The following is a 13,390-nucleotide window of genomic DNA, read 5'->3' on the forward strand; positions in this document are numbered from 1 at the left end:
GGGAAGAGGGAGGAGGGGGGGAAGAGGGAGGAGGGGGGGAAGAGGGAGGAGGGGGGAAGAGGGAGGAGGGGGGAAGAGGGAGGAGGGGGGGAAGAGGGAGGAGGGGGGGAAGAGGGAGGAGGGGGGGAAGAGGGAGGAGGGGGGAAGAGGGAGGAGGGGGGAAGAGGGAGGAGGGGGGAAGAGGGAGGAGGGGGGGAAGAGGGAGGAGGGGGGGAAGAGGGAGGAGGGGGGGAAGAGGGAGGAGGGGGGGAAGAGGGAGGAGGGGGGGAAGAGGGAGGAGGGGGGGAAGAGGGAGGAGGGGGGGAAGAGGGAGGAGGGGGGGAAGAGGGAGGAGGGGGGGAAGAGGGAGGAGGGGGGGAAGAGGGAGGAGGGGGGGAAGAGGGAGGAGGGGGGGAAGAGGGAGGAGGGGGGAAGAGGGAGGAGGGGGGAAGAGGGAGGAGGGGGGAAGAGGGAGGAGGGGGAAGAGGGAGGAGGGGGGAAGAGGGAGGAGGGGGGAAGAGGGAGGAGGGGGGAAGAGGGAGGAGGGGGGAAGAGGGAGGAGGGGGGAAGAGGGAGGAGGGGGGAAGAGGGAGGAGGGGGGGAAGAGGGAGGAGGGGGGGAAGAGGGAGGAGGGGGGGAAGAGGGAGGAGGGGGGGAAGAGGGAGGAGGGGGGGAAGAGGGAGGAGGGGGGGAAGAGGGAGGAGGGGGGGAAGAGGGAGGAGGGGGGGAAGAGGGAGGAGGGGGGGAAGAGGGAGGAGGGGGGGAAGAGGGAGGAGGGGGGGAAGAGGGAGGAGGGGGGGAAGAGGGAGGAGGGGGGGAAGAGGGAGGAGGGGGGAAGAGGGAGGAGGGGGGAAGAGGGAGGAGGGGGGAAGAGGGAGGAGGGGGGAAGAGGGAGGAGGGGGGAAGAGGGAGGAGGGGGGAAGAGGGAGGAGGGGGGAAGAGGGAGGAGGGGGGAAGAGGGAGGAGGGGGGAAGAGGGAGGAGGGGGGAAGAGGGAGGAGGGGGGAAGAGGGAGGAGGGGGGAAGAGGGAGGAGGGGGGAAGAGGGAGGAGGGGGGAAGAGGGAGGAGGGGGGAAGAGGGAGGAGGGGGGAAGAGGGAGGAGGGGGGGAAGAGGGAGGAGGGGGGGAAGAGGGAGGAGGGGGGGAAGAGGGAGGAGGGGGGAAGAGGGAGGAGGGGGGGAAGAGGGAGGAGGGGGGGAAGAGGGAGGAGGGGGGGAAGAGGGAGGAGGGGGGGAAGAGGGAGGAGGGGGGGAAGAGGAGGAGGGGGGGAAGAGGGAGGAGGGGGGATGAGGGAGGTGGGGGGGGAAGAGGGAGGAGGGGGGGAAGAGGGAGGAGGGGGGAAGAGGGAGGAGGGGGGAAGAGGGAGGAGGGGGGAAGAGGGAGGAGGGGGGGAAGAGGGAGGAGGGGGGGAAGAGGGAGGAGGGGGGGAAGAGGGAGGAGGGGGGGAAAGAGAGGAGGGGGGGAAAGGGAGGAGGGGGGGAAAGAGGGAGGAGGGGGGGAAGAGGGAGGAGGGGGGGAAGAGGGAGGAGGGGGGAAGAGGGAGGAGGGGGGGAAGAGGGAGGAGGGGGGGAAGAGGGAGGAGGGGGGGAAGAGGGAGGAGGGGGGAAGAGGGAGGAGGGGGGAAGAGGGAGGAGGGGGGAAGAGGGAGGAGGGGGGGAAGAGGGAGGAGGGGGGGAAGAGGGAGGAGGGGGGGAAGAGGGAGGAGGGGGGGAAAGAGGGAGGAGGGGGGGAAAGAGGGAGGAGGGGGGGGAAAGAGGGAGGAGGGGGGGAAAGAGGGAGGAGGGGGGGAAAGAGGGAGGAGGGGGGGAAAGAGGGAGGAGGGGGGGAAAGAGGGAGGAGGGGGGGAAAGAGGGAGGAGGGGGGAAAGAGGGAGGAGGGGGGAAAGAGGGAGGAGGGGGGAAAGAGGGAGGAGGGGGGAAAGAGGGAGGAGGGGGGAAAGAGGGAGGAGGGGGGAAAGAGGGAGGAGGGGGGAAAGAGGGAGGAGGGGGAAAGAGGGAGGAGGGGGGAAAGAGGGAGGAGGGGGGGAAGAGGGAGGAGGGGGGGAAGAGGGAGGAGGGGGGGAAGAGGGAGGAGGGGGGGAAGAGGGAGGAGGGGGGGAAAGAGGGAGGAGGGGGGGAAGAGGGAGGAGGGGGGGAAAGAGGGAGGAGGGGGGAAAGAGGGAGGAGGGGGGGAAAGAGGGAGGAGGGGGGGAAAGAGGGAGGAGGGGGGGAAAGAGGGAGGAGGGGGGAAGAGGGAGGAGGGGGGAAGAGGGAGGAGGGGGGAAGAGGGAGGAGGGGGGAAGAGGGAGGAGGGGGGGAAGAGGGAGGAGGGGGGAAGAGGGAGGAGGGGGGGAAGAGGGAGGAGGGGGGGAAGAGGGAGGAGGGGGGGAAGAGGGAGGAGGGGGGGAAGAGGGAGGAGGGGGGGAAGAGGGAGGAGGGGGGGAAGAGGGAGGAGGGGGGGAAGAGGGAGGAGGGGGGGAAGAGGGAGGAGGGGGGAAGAGGGAGGAGGGGGGAAGAGGGAGGAGGGGGGGAAGAGGGAGGAGGGGGGGAAGAGGGAGGAGGGGGGGAAGAGGGAGGAGGGGGGGAAGAGGGAGGAGGGGGGGAAGAGGGAGGAGGGGGGGAAGAGGGAGGAGGGGGGGAAGAGGGAGGAGGGGGGGAAAGAGGGAGGAGGGGGGGAAAGAGGGAGGAGGGGGGGAAAGAGGGAGGAGGGGGGGAAAGAGGGAGGAGGGGGGGAAAGGGAGGAGGGGGGGAAAGAGGGAGGAGGGGGGAAGAGGGAGGAGGGGGGAAGAGGGAGGAGGGGGGGAAGAGGGAGGAGGGGGGGAAGAGGGAGGAGGGGGGAAGAGGGAGGAGGGGGGAAGAGGGAGGAGGGGGGAAGAGGGAGGAGGGGGGAAGAGGGAGGAGGGGGGGAAGAGGGAGGAGGGGGGGAAGAGGGAGGAGGGGGGGAAGAGGGAGGAGGGGGGGAAAGAGGGAGGAGGGGGGGAAAGAGGGAGGAGGGGGGGAAAGAGGGAGGAGGGGGGGAAGAGGGAGGAGGGGGGAAGAGGGAGGAGGGGGGAAGAGGGAGGAGGGGGGAAGAGGGAGGAGGGGGGGAAGAGGGAGGAGGGGGGAAGAGGGAGGAGGGGGGGAAGAGGGAGGAGGGGGGGAAGAGGGAGGAGGGGGGGAAAGAGGGAGGAGGGGGGGAAAGAGGGAGGAGGGGGGAAAGAGGGAGGAGGGGGGAAAGAGGGAGGGGGGAAAGAGGGAGGAGGGGGAAGAGGGAGGAGGAGAGGGGGAAAGGGGGATACAGAGGTGAGGATACAGAAAGGGAATAGAAAGGGGATAAAGAGGGGGTACAGAAGGGTGAAATGGGGAAGGAGTGGGTAGGAGAGAATGGGAAGAGGGGGAGTACTGGGGGTGAGAGAGAGGAAGGGAGGGTGAATGGGGATGAGAAAAGAGGGGTGGAAGAGACAGGAAGAGAGTGAGTATGAGAAGGGGGTAAGGAAAGTAGGGGACGAGGGATGATAGAGATGGGGAAAGAATGCCAGCTTGTATGCATTCCTTCCTTTCCTCTCACCTTATGAACACTACCTCACTACGCACACTACCTCGCCGCGGACACTACCTCACTATTTCTCTTTCACAGTATTTGCTTATTTTTATTGTAACTTCTCGTCTTGCTCTGTATCGATGCCACAAAACACATCTCACAACATATGTTAGTGATAATAAACCTGATTCTGATCCTGTTCCCTATACCTAGAATAACACAAGGTAGTTAGTGTAACATCTGCCAGTGGGAAATTGTAGAAACTGTTAGTAAATTCGGCATTTCGGAGGGAAGCCGGCAAAGACAATGCGGCTCAGTGAAATGGAAGTTACGTTTGACCCAGTTATTGGAGGTCTTTGGGGAAGTGACAGGCAATGTGAATACCAGGGACCTACTCCTAGGTTTCTCAAAGGATGCTGATAAGATGAAGGATCAGAGGTTGGAGTAGAAAGTAACAGCTCTGTGGGTGGAAGGGGGTGTGTTGGTGAGGAGGGGGGATGGACAGGCTATCACGAAGTAGAGAGTGGGCACAAATTAGCAGAGACTCAAGAGACTGCAGATGTGGCAATCTGGAGCAGAAGAAAATAAACTGCTGAAGAATTGCAACGGGTCATGCGGTATTTATTGAGGGGTGGGGAATGGGCACTCAATGTTTCTGGTCAAGACGCTTCACCTGGACTGAAAGATAGAGGAAGGCAGACATGAATTATAAACACTAGAGTTTCTGCAGATGCTGGAAATCCACAGAAACCCAGTTTAAAAAAAAGCCAGAAGAACAACTAGAGAGGAATGAACATAGTGTAATGAGGGGTCTTGGCCTGAATCATTGACTGTTTTGTAGATGCTCTAGTTGATGCTGCCTGACCTGCTGAGCCCCTCCAGCATTCTATGCTACTATGAACATACCTCCAAGAGGACCAGAACCTGGTCGTAGAGTTCGGAGGCTTGCGTGCCTCAATGGCCCAGTGACCTGTGTTGGTTTGAGTCAGGTCTTTGTGCTTTGGCTCTTTGTAGGGTCACCCACGCCAAACAGGTCAAAGGGTAGAGGCCAGACTAAGAGTGGTCCTCCAGTTCTCCAGGTTCAGGGGTTCAGCTCAGGGCTAACAACTCTGAGTGGTAAGATAAAATTGTTATGGAAACAACAACAAAGAATCCTTCTGCATCTGAGTGCGACGGTATTCCTGAGTCTCCACCCGGGACTTATACGACTGATGGTAGTGAAAACTGAGAGGAAGCTACTGACATGGTGAAGGAGACCCTGAACATCACCAGAGATGGAGGACTTTCATTGCTGCCCCAAACACCAGCACACTACAAACATCACTGAGTTACTTTCTGTTTGGCAAGATGTAATGAGTGGTGTTTACACCACTCTTTACAGAGTCATGCAATCACAGTGAAACACTGCACAAAAGCAGGCCCTTCAGCCCATACATCCACGCTCACCAAGACGTCTACCTGAGTTAATCCCATGTCGGCCCATGTCCCTCTGAAGTTTTCCTATTCACGTCCAAATGCCTTTAAAGCCTTGTGGTCATATCTGTCTCTACCACTGCACCAGGCAGCTTATTCCATCTTCCTACCATCCTCTGTGTGACAAACTTTAATGTTCAAAGTAGTGGCTAGTATAAAGTTTTACAACATAAGCGATTTGGGTTCAATTCCTGCTGCTGTCTTTGAGGAGCTCCTGCACACTCACTATGACTCTGAGTTTGCTGCAGGTGCTCTGGTGTCCTCCTGCTTTCCAAGGAAGGGTTAGCAACCTGTGGACGGGAAGCATGGCCACCCCCAGTACATATTCCGACTGTGTGGGTCAATGACACAAATGGTGCCTTTCATGGTATGTTTCGACGTTTCAAAGTAAATGAAGCCAATCTTTAATCTTTTTTTCCCACAGAGCAGAGTACGTTTGTAATTGGGGAAACATTCAGAATATTTTCATTTGTTCCTAAGAGGAGCTCAGGAAGTTATGCTTCATTGTAGTGAGACCACATCTATGTTGCTTTTCTTTATTCAAGGAAGGGCGTTCTGATACATTGGGAGTATTTCAGCGAAGGTTTATTTTGATTTATTTGGAGATACAGTACGGTAACAGGTACTTCCAACCTAACAAACCCAATGAACCCTCCAAGAGGACCACAACCTTGTCGCTGGTATTGGAGTTTTGCTTGACTCAGTAACCTGGAGAGCTATGTTGGCTGGAGTCAGGGCTTTATGCTTTGGCTCCTGGTAGGGTCAACTATGCCAAACAGGTCAAAGGGTAGAGGCCAGACCAAGAGAGGTCAAACAAAACTGTTACAGAAATAGCAGTGAAGAATCCTTCTATACTGACACAAGGAAGGAAGCTGTGATTGTTGCTGGAGATGGAGCACCTTCATTGCTGCCCTTAACACCAGGTAGAAGACGGATGAGGACGAGAATGATAATGATTATTGTTAAACTACAAGCCCATACGGGGATGTGGGAGGAAACTGGAGCACCCAGAGGAAACTCACATGGTCATGAGAGAAACATACAAACTAGCTGCTGATACCCGAGACAAACAGGATTTTTTTAATGAAGAGAGTTTGGACTGGCAGGGATTGTATCACCCACAGCTTAGGACAGTGAGAGGCAGATTGATCGAAACATAACTTCTGTGGTATCTTGTCCCTCTTGTGGAAGAAACCGAAACTAGTAGGACACTGGTTAAAAATAAGGGCTCATACACTCAAGATAGAGAAGAGGTGCTTTTGAGTTAGGAACTACCATCATGGAGGAGGTAAAATGCACCCTCAACTTCTTCCCCTCGACCAGCAGACTCCCGAACTGTCCACGAACTCGTCAACACTGCCTCATTGTTCCTTTTGTTTTGGACTGTTTACTTATTTATTTTGTAATTTGTAATGAGTTCTTTAATGTGTTTGCCATGTATTGCTGCCGCAAAACATCACACTTCATGTGTGGAAACACTGGTAATAAACCTGACTCTGCGTTCTGTACTCCTAGTCCCTCCGCAGAGGGCAGTCAGGAAGGGCTTTTCAGCATTGTTAAGGAGGCAGTAGGCACATTCAAGTAGTGAGGGAAGGTCAATGGGGTTGGCTGGAATGAGGCTACATTCAGAACGGTCATGATATTACTGAATAGTGGGGGAGGCTTCAGGGGTCGAGTGACCCCTCCCACTTCTAATTTGAAGCTTTGTGTAAAACAACCAACCCTTCTTCTGCCTCTGCCTGGTTCCCCACTCCTTGTCCCAGCTCTGTTGAAGCAGGTTCCAGGTTTAGAGGTTTTTAAATTGCCTAAACACCCCCCACCCCCCAACACCGAGCCTCTGGGAGTTAAAGTCAGCACTGAACTGACTCCGTGGCTGCGGCCTGCAGCCGTTGGATCTCGCCTCAGCACCGATTCCGTGGCTGCGGCCTGCAGCCGTTGGACCTCGCCCACACTGACTCCGTGGCTGCGGCCTGCAGCCGTTGGACCTCGCCTCAGCACCAACTCCGTGGCTGCAGCCTGCAGCCGTTGGACCTCGCCTCAGCACCGACTCCTGGGCTGCGGCCTGCAGCCATTGGACCTCGCCTCAGCACTGACTCCGTGGCTGCGGCCTGCAGCCGTTGGACCTCGCCTCAGCACCAACTCCGTGGCTGCAGCCTGCAGCCGTTGGACCTCGCCTCAGCACCGACTCCTGGGCTGCGGCCTGCAGCCATTGGACCTCGCCTCAGCACTGACTCCGTGGCTGCGGCCTGCAGCCGTTGGACCTCGCCTCAGCACCAACTCCGTGGCTGCAGCCTGCAGCCATTGGACCTCACGCACACTGACTCCATGGCTGCGGCCTGCAGCCGTTGGACCTCGCCTCAGCACCGACTCCTGGGCTGCGGCCTGCAGCCGTTGGATCTCGCCTCAGCACCGATTCCGTGGCTGCGGCCTGCAGCCGTTGGACCTCGCCCACACTGACTCCGTGGCTGCGGCCTGCAGCCGTTGGACCTCGCCTCAGCACCAACTCCGTGGCTGCAGCCTGCAGCCGTTGGACCTCGCCTCAGCACCGACTCCTGGGCTGCGGCCTGCAGCCATTGGACCTCGCCTCAGCACTGACTCCGTGGCTGCGGCCTGCAGCCGTTGGGCCTCGCCTCAGCACCGACTCCTGGGCTGCGGCCTGCAGCCGTTGGACCTCACGCACACTGACTCCGTGGCTGCGGCCTGCAGCCGTTGGGCCTCGCCTCAGCACCGACTCCTGGGCTGCGGCCTGCAGTCGTTGGACCTCGTCTCAGCACTGACTCTTTTCTCACATATTGGATTTGATAACCTTTCTGGTGTGAGGTTTCTCACGGATTTGATCAAGTGTTTTTGCTTTGTGGCTGCCTGCATGCAGATGAATCTCAAGGCTGTGTATGCTATAAATACTTTGATAATAAATGTACTTTGAACTCATGTCTCTCTCTACGGATGCAGCCATTTCCGTCACTGCCTGTTCCCGGTCACTGCTGGTGATGCGGTCAGTCACTGTTACTCACCCCGATCAGTCCTACCACCACTTCGATGGCCCCTGTGCCGACGGTGATGTACTGGATGTACGGCTCGGGAATGCCAGCATGCTCAAATATGCTGCTGGTGTAGAACCAAATCTGAAACACAAACAGAATCACTGGCAAACTGCATCAGCGAATTAGCGGATGACACCGAGACTGGCAGTGTAGCGGACGGTAAGGAAGACTCTCCAAACCTGCAGCTGGATCTGGACCCGCTAGGAAAACTGGCTGCAAAACGGCAGGTGGAATTTAAAGTGGGCAAGTGCAAGGTGTTGCTCTTTGGGAGGGCCAACCAGCGTGGAACTTGCACTGTAAGTGGCAGGAGGAGTGCGTTAGAACAAAAGGATGTGGGAATACAGATCCATAATTCCTCAAAAATGGTGCCACAGGTAGATAGAGGAATTTGAGACACATTGGCCTACATAAATCAGAGCACGGAGTGCAGGAGTTGGGATGTTATGTTGAACTTGTATAAGACGTTGGTGAGGCTTAATTTGGAGTACTGTGTGCAGTTCTGGTCAGCTACCTACAGGAAAGATATCAATAAGATTGAAAGAGAACAGAGAAAGTTTACAAGGATGTTGCCAGGACTTGAGGATCTGAGTTATAGACAAAGATTGAGTAGATTAGAACCTTTGTTCCCTGAGACGAGGAAATGAGGGGAGATTTGATAGAGGCATACAAAATTACGAAGGGGATAGATGGAGTAAATGCAAGCAGGCCTTTTCCACTGAGGTTGGGTGAGATGAGAACTAGAGGCGATAGATTAAGAGTGAAAGGTGCAATATTTAAGGGGAACTCCTTCACTCAGAGTGTGGAACAAGCTGCCAGCAGAAGTGGTGGATGCAGGTTTAATTGCAACATTTAAGAGAAGTTTGGACAAGTACGTGGTTGGGGGAATGTTATGGAGGACTATGGATGGTCCAGATGCAGATCCATGGGAATAGACAGAATAAGTACGGCACAGACTAAATGGCCCGAAAGGCCTGTTTCTGTGCTTTAGCTCCATGATCGGCCTGCGGCTCAGACCGCTGAAAATCAACGCGCAGAGGCCGGGTGTGAGTGTTCACGCCTGCCCCACTCTAGGGAATGGTGTGCGACTGTGTGTGGAACCCTCCTCACACTCACCACTCCGGGCATAGCGCTCACTCTCCACGGTTCAGCTCGTGGTCTACTCCCCAGCTGCTAGCGGAGGTCAAAAGTCACCCCTACAGACTCTGAAAGACGCATCCACACCCCGCTTGCCCATGAGCGGTGAGCTCCCGACCATCACCACTCTGAAACGTCGACTGTTAATTTCCCAGTGAAGATGCTGCCAGAGCCACTGGGATTCCTAGTTTCTCATTTTTAGCTGCATCACCGCCGTCTGTAACACTTAATTTACCCATTGTATCTGTGACCCATGTCTGTGGCACTTGGCATCCACTAATTCTCTCTCTCTAAACCCTTCCTAACTTGGTCCATCTACCACCACCCAGCTGTTGTCCTTAGTCCCACTCTCCCCACCTCCATCTGCCCATCATCCCTCCTCACCTAAATCCACCCATCACCTCCGTCTCTGTTCCCACTCTCCCCTCCATTTATCCATCACCCCTCTGAGATCCACCCGTCACTTCCCTGCCTCTGTCACTATTCCCACTCTCCCCTCCTCCATCTGCCCATCATCCCTCCTCACCTAAATCCACCCATCACCTCCGTCTCTGTCTCTGTTTCCACTCTCCCCTCCTCCATCTACCCATCATTTCACCTGGATCCACCCATCACTTCCCTGCCTCTGTCACTATTCCCACTCTTCCCTCCTCCATCTACCCATCATCTCACCTGGATCCACCCATCACCTCCGTCTCTGTCACTGTTCCCACTCTCCCCACCTCCATCTGCCCATCATCCCTCCTCACCTAAATCCACCCATCACCTCCGTCTCTGTTCCCACTCTCCCCTCCATTTACCCATCACCCCTCTGAGATCCACCCGTCACTTCCCTGCCTCTGTCACTATTCCCACTCTCCCCTCCTCCATCTACCCATCATCCCTCCTCACCTAAATCCACCCATCACCTCCGTCTCTGTCTCTGTTTCCACTCTCCCCTCCTCCATCTACCCATCATTTCACCTGGATCCACCCATCACTTCCCTGCCTCTGTCACTATTCCCACTCTTCCCTCCTCCATCTACCCATCATCTCACCTGGATCCACCCATCACCTCCGTCTCTGTCACTGTTCCCACTCTCCCCACCTCCATCTGCCCATCATCCCTCCTCACCTAAATCCACCCATCACCTCCGTCTCTGTTCCCACTCTCCCCTCCATTTACCCATCACCCCTCTGAGATCCACCCGTCACTTCCCTGCCTCTGTCACTATTCCCACTCTCCCCTCCTCCATCTACCCATCATCCCTCCTCACCTGAAACCACCTACAACCGGCTCCATCCTTCCCTTCAGCTGCCTGTACTGGTGATCTCCCTCCATCTCCCACTCCAGAGTGGCTAGCAGTCTGCTTCACAGCACCGTTGTCTTGAAGGAGCTTGTGACCGTGTGGGCTTCCTCGAGGTGCTTCAGTTCCCTCCACATCCCAGCGATGTGTGGCTTAGGGTTAGCGAGTGATATCGACGCCAGAAGAACGGTGGTACTTGCGGGCTGCCCCCAGTTCAGCCTCGGACTGTGTTGGTCGTTGATGCGAACAATGCATTTCTCTCTATGTTTTGATGCATGTGTCACAAATAAAGTCAATCTCTTACTTTGAAGTCTTTAGATGAAGGGTCTCAGCATAAAACATTGACTGTCCTCTTCCCTCCATGGATGCTGCCTGACCTGCTGAGTTTTTCCAGCCCTTTGAGTTTTGTTGATTTTGTCTGCTTCCATTAGACCTGCCCTCGACCTTCCTCATGCTGAGAGCCCGGTCTTCTCCTGCCAAGCCCTGCAGATCAGATTACACCCTTGGAACCCTCCTTTCCCTCTCTGGGATCCTTGTGACAACCAGTGTTGGATAGGATCCTCTAGTTGTGGGCAAACTAGCCTTCCAGACCAGTCCCATTGCCTCGAATCTCATGACTCTCAGATGGCAAGGTCTCTGCCCCACTCACCGCGTCAATCCCCGAGAGCTGCATGCCAATGTTGATCACCACGATGGAGGCCAACTGCCAGCGTACAGACCCGTCGGTCAGGAGCTGCCAAACGGTGATCGTTTCCAGAGACATCAAGGACAGCTGCTCTTCCTGCATCTCCTCAATTTCCGCCTGGATGTTCACATTGTACCTACTCCGGTACCACGTCAGGGCTGGAGGGGGTGACAGTGGAGAAATTACATGACCTTTCAACATCTCCAGCTGGTATATTGTCCATTCCTTTCCCCCTCCCATGGCCTCTTAGTCTCCGCCACTCCTGGAGCACCAGAAAACCAGAGCTCGCAGTGGCTGGGTACATTGGTAAGGACAAATTCAGAGTATTGTGTGTGTCTCTGGGGAGATATCAATATAACCTATGGGAATCTAATAGGAATAAGTTAGGACTTTACTCCCTGGAGTATAGGACAACGACGGGATGTTTGACAAAGAGACAAAGTTATCAGGGGTATAAATGCAAACAGACTTTCCCTCTCAGAGACTAGAACTAGAGGTCAAATGGTTAGGGTGAAAGGTGAAGTAGTTAAGGGCACTCTGAGGGGTAAAGTCTTCACTCAAAGGGTGTTGTGAGTGTGGAATGAGTTGCAGTGGAAGTGGTGGACTTGGGGTCGATTTCAACACTTAAGAGAAATTTGGATAAGGACATGGATGGGAGGGGTATGGAAGGTTATGGTCCAGGAGAGGTCAATGGGACTAGACAGACTCAAGGGTTTGTTTGTGTGCTGACTCCATGACTCAACAGCCCAAGATGGCTCGTCTTCGTCTGTGGAGCCTCGATTCCATGGCATTAGGTGCCAGCCATGACGGTGAAGCCGACATGAAATTAGCCCGCGCCTAATGCCACGGAGACGCAGATCCAGATGAAAGCGAGCAGCCTTGGGCTGTCACAGAATCATAAGAGCATTACAGCACAGAAACAGGCCCTTTGGCCCATCCAGTTAGTAACAAACTGTTATTCTGGATGGGAGGGGTTTGGAGGGCTTTGACCCAGGTTCAGGTCAATAGGACCAGGCAGAATAACTTCATCACCAACTAGATGGGCCAAAGGGCCTGTTTCTCTGCTGTAGTGCTCCATCTACGACAAGGATGGTGGCGGAGAGTCCTAGGACTCCAGAGAGGTACCATAATGCCAGGACAAGCCATAGATTGCAGCATTGTGCTGGGAGTGTTGCAGAGACCACGGCCGATTCTCAACACCCTTCCCTTGGATATACTTAGAGCCTTGTTAGTTCAAACACAGGAGGATGGGCAGTCACACATCTGCCAGGCCAGGTGAGGGCAGCAGATTGCCATCCCTGAAGGACCTTAGCAAACCTGATGGGCTTTTATGAGTATCCCTCAGTTTCAACATCTACAAGTGAGGCTTCCTTTCAAAAAAAAAAGCCTAGTTTTGTTATTGTGTTGAATTTAAATGTTCTCGTTGCTGTGGTGGGATTTGAAGCCTGGCCTCTAGTCTATCCACCTGGTTATGTAAGCATTAGCCTATCCTGCCCTCACTCAGACAAGTCTCATGTGAGCTCACACCTTTGGGAACGAAAAGCTTGGGTAGCAAACACAAGATCCAGATGGGTTTAAGAGATCTAGGTGTTCTTGTACATCAGGCAATGAAAGCAAGCATACAGGTTACAGCAGGCAGTGAAGAAAGCTAATGGCATGCTGGCCTTTATAACAAGAGGAATTGAGTATAGGAGTAAAGAGGTCCTTCTGCAGCTGTACAGGGCCCAGGTGAGACCCCACCTGGAGTATTGTGTGCAGTTTTGGTTTCCAAATTTGAGGAAGGACATTCTTGCTATTGAGGGAGTGTAGCGTAGATTCACGAGGTTAATTCCCGGAAAGGCAGGACTGTCATATGTTGAAAGATTGGAGCGACTGGGCTTGTATACACTGGAATTTAGAAGGATGAGAGGGGATCTGATTGAAACATATAAGATTATTAAGGGATTGGACACACTGGAGGCAGGAAGCATGTTCCCGCTGATGGGTGAGTCCGGAACTAGAGGACACAGTTTAAGAATAAGGGGTAGCCCTTATTAGAACAGAGATGCGGAAAAAATTTTTCACCCAGAGAGTGGTGGATATGTGGAATGCTCTGCCTCAGAAGGCAGTGGAGGCCAAGTCTCTGGATGCATTCAAGAGAGAGTTGGATAGAGCTCTTATAGATAGCGGGGTCAAGGGATATGGGGAGAGGGCAGGAACGGGATACTGATTGTGGATGATCAGCCATGCTGGCTAGAAGGGCCGAATGGCCTGCTCCTGCACCTGCTGTCTATTGTTTAAGTCGAAAGGATC

General features: G+C 55.3%; 1 protein-coding gene across 2 annotated transcripts in view; it reads right to left on the reverse strand.

Moving 5' to 3' along the window:
• The window catches only part of LOC132379400 (solute carrier family 2, facilitated glucose transporter member 5-like), a 71,859-nt gene that overhangs the window by 21,768 nt on the left and 36,701 nt on the right, over nt 1–13,390 (reverse strand). For both annotated transcript variants that reach the window (XM_059947201.1, XM_059947202.1), the window contains 2 exons: nt 11,063–11,256; nt 7,964–8,074 (listed from right to left, as the gene is read on the reverse strand). In XM_059947201.1, the coding sequence (XP_059803184.1) occupies nt 7,964–8,074; nt 11,063–11,256 (305 nt within the window). The remainder of the gene's footprint in view (nt 1–7,963; nt 8,075–11,062; nt 11,257–13,390) is intronic.

The sequence above is a fragment of the Hypanus sabinus genome, chromosome 22 (genome assembly GCF_030144855.1).
Source record: "Hypanus sabinus isolate sHypSab1 chromosome 22, sHypSab1.hap1, whole genome shotgun sequence".
In the NCBI taxonomy this organism is placed as follows: Eukaryota; Metazoa; Chordata; class Chondrichthyes; order Myliobatiformes; family Dasyatidae; genus Hypanus; species Hypanus sabinus.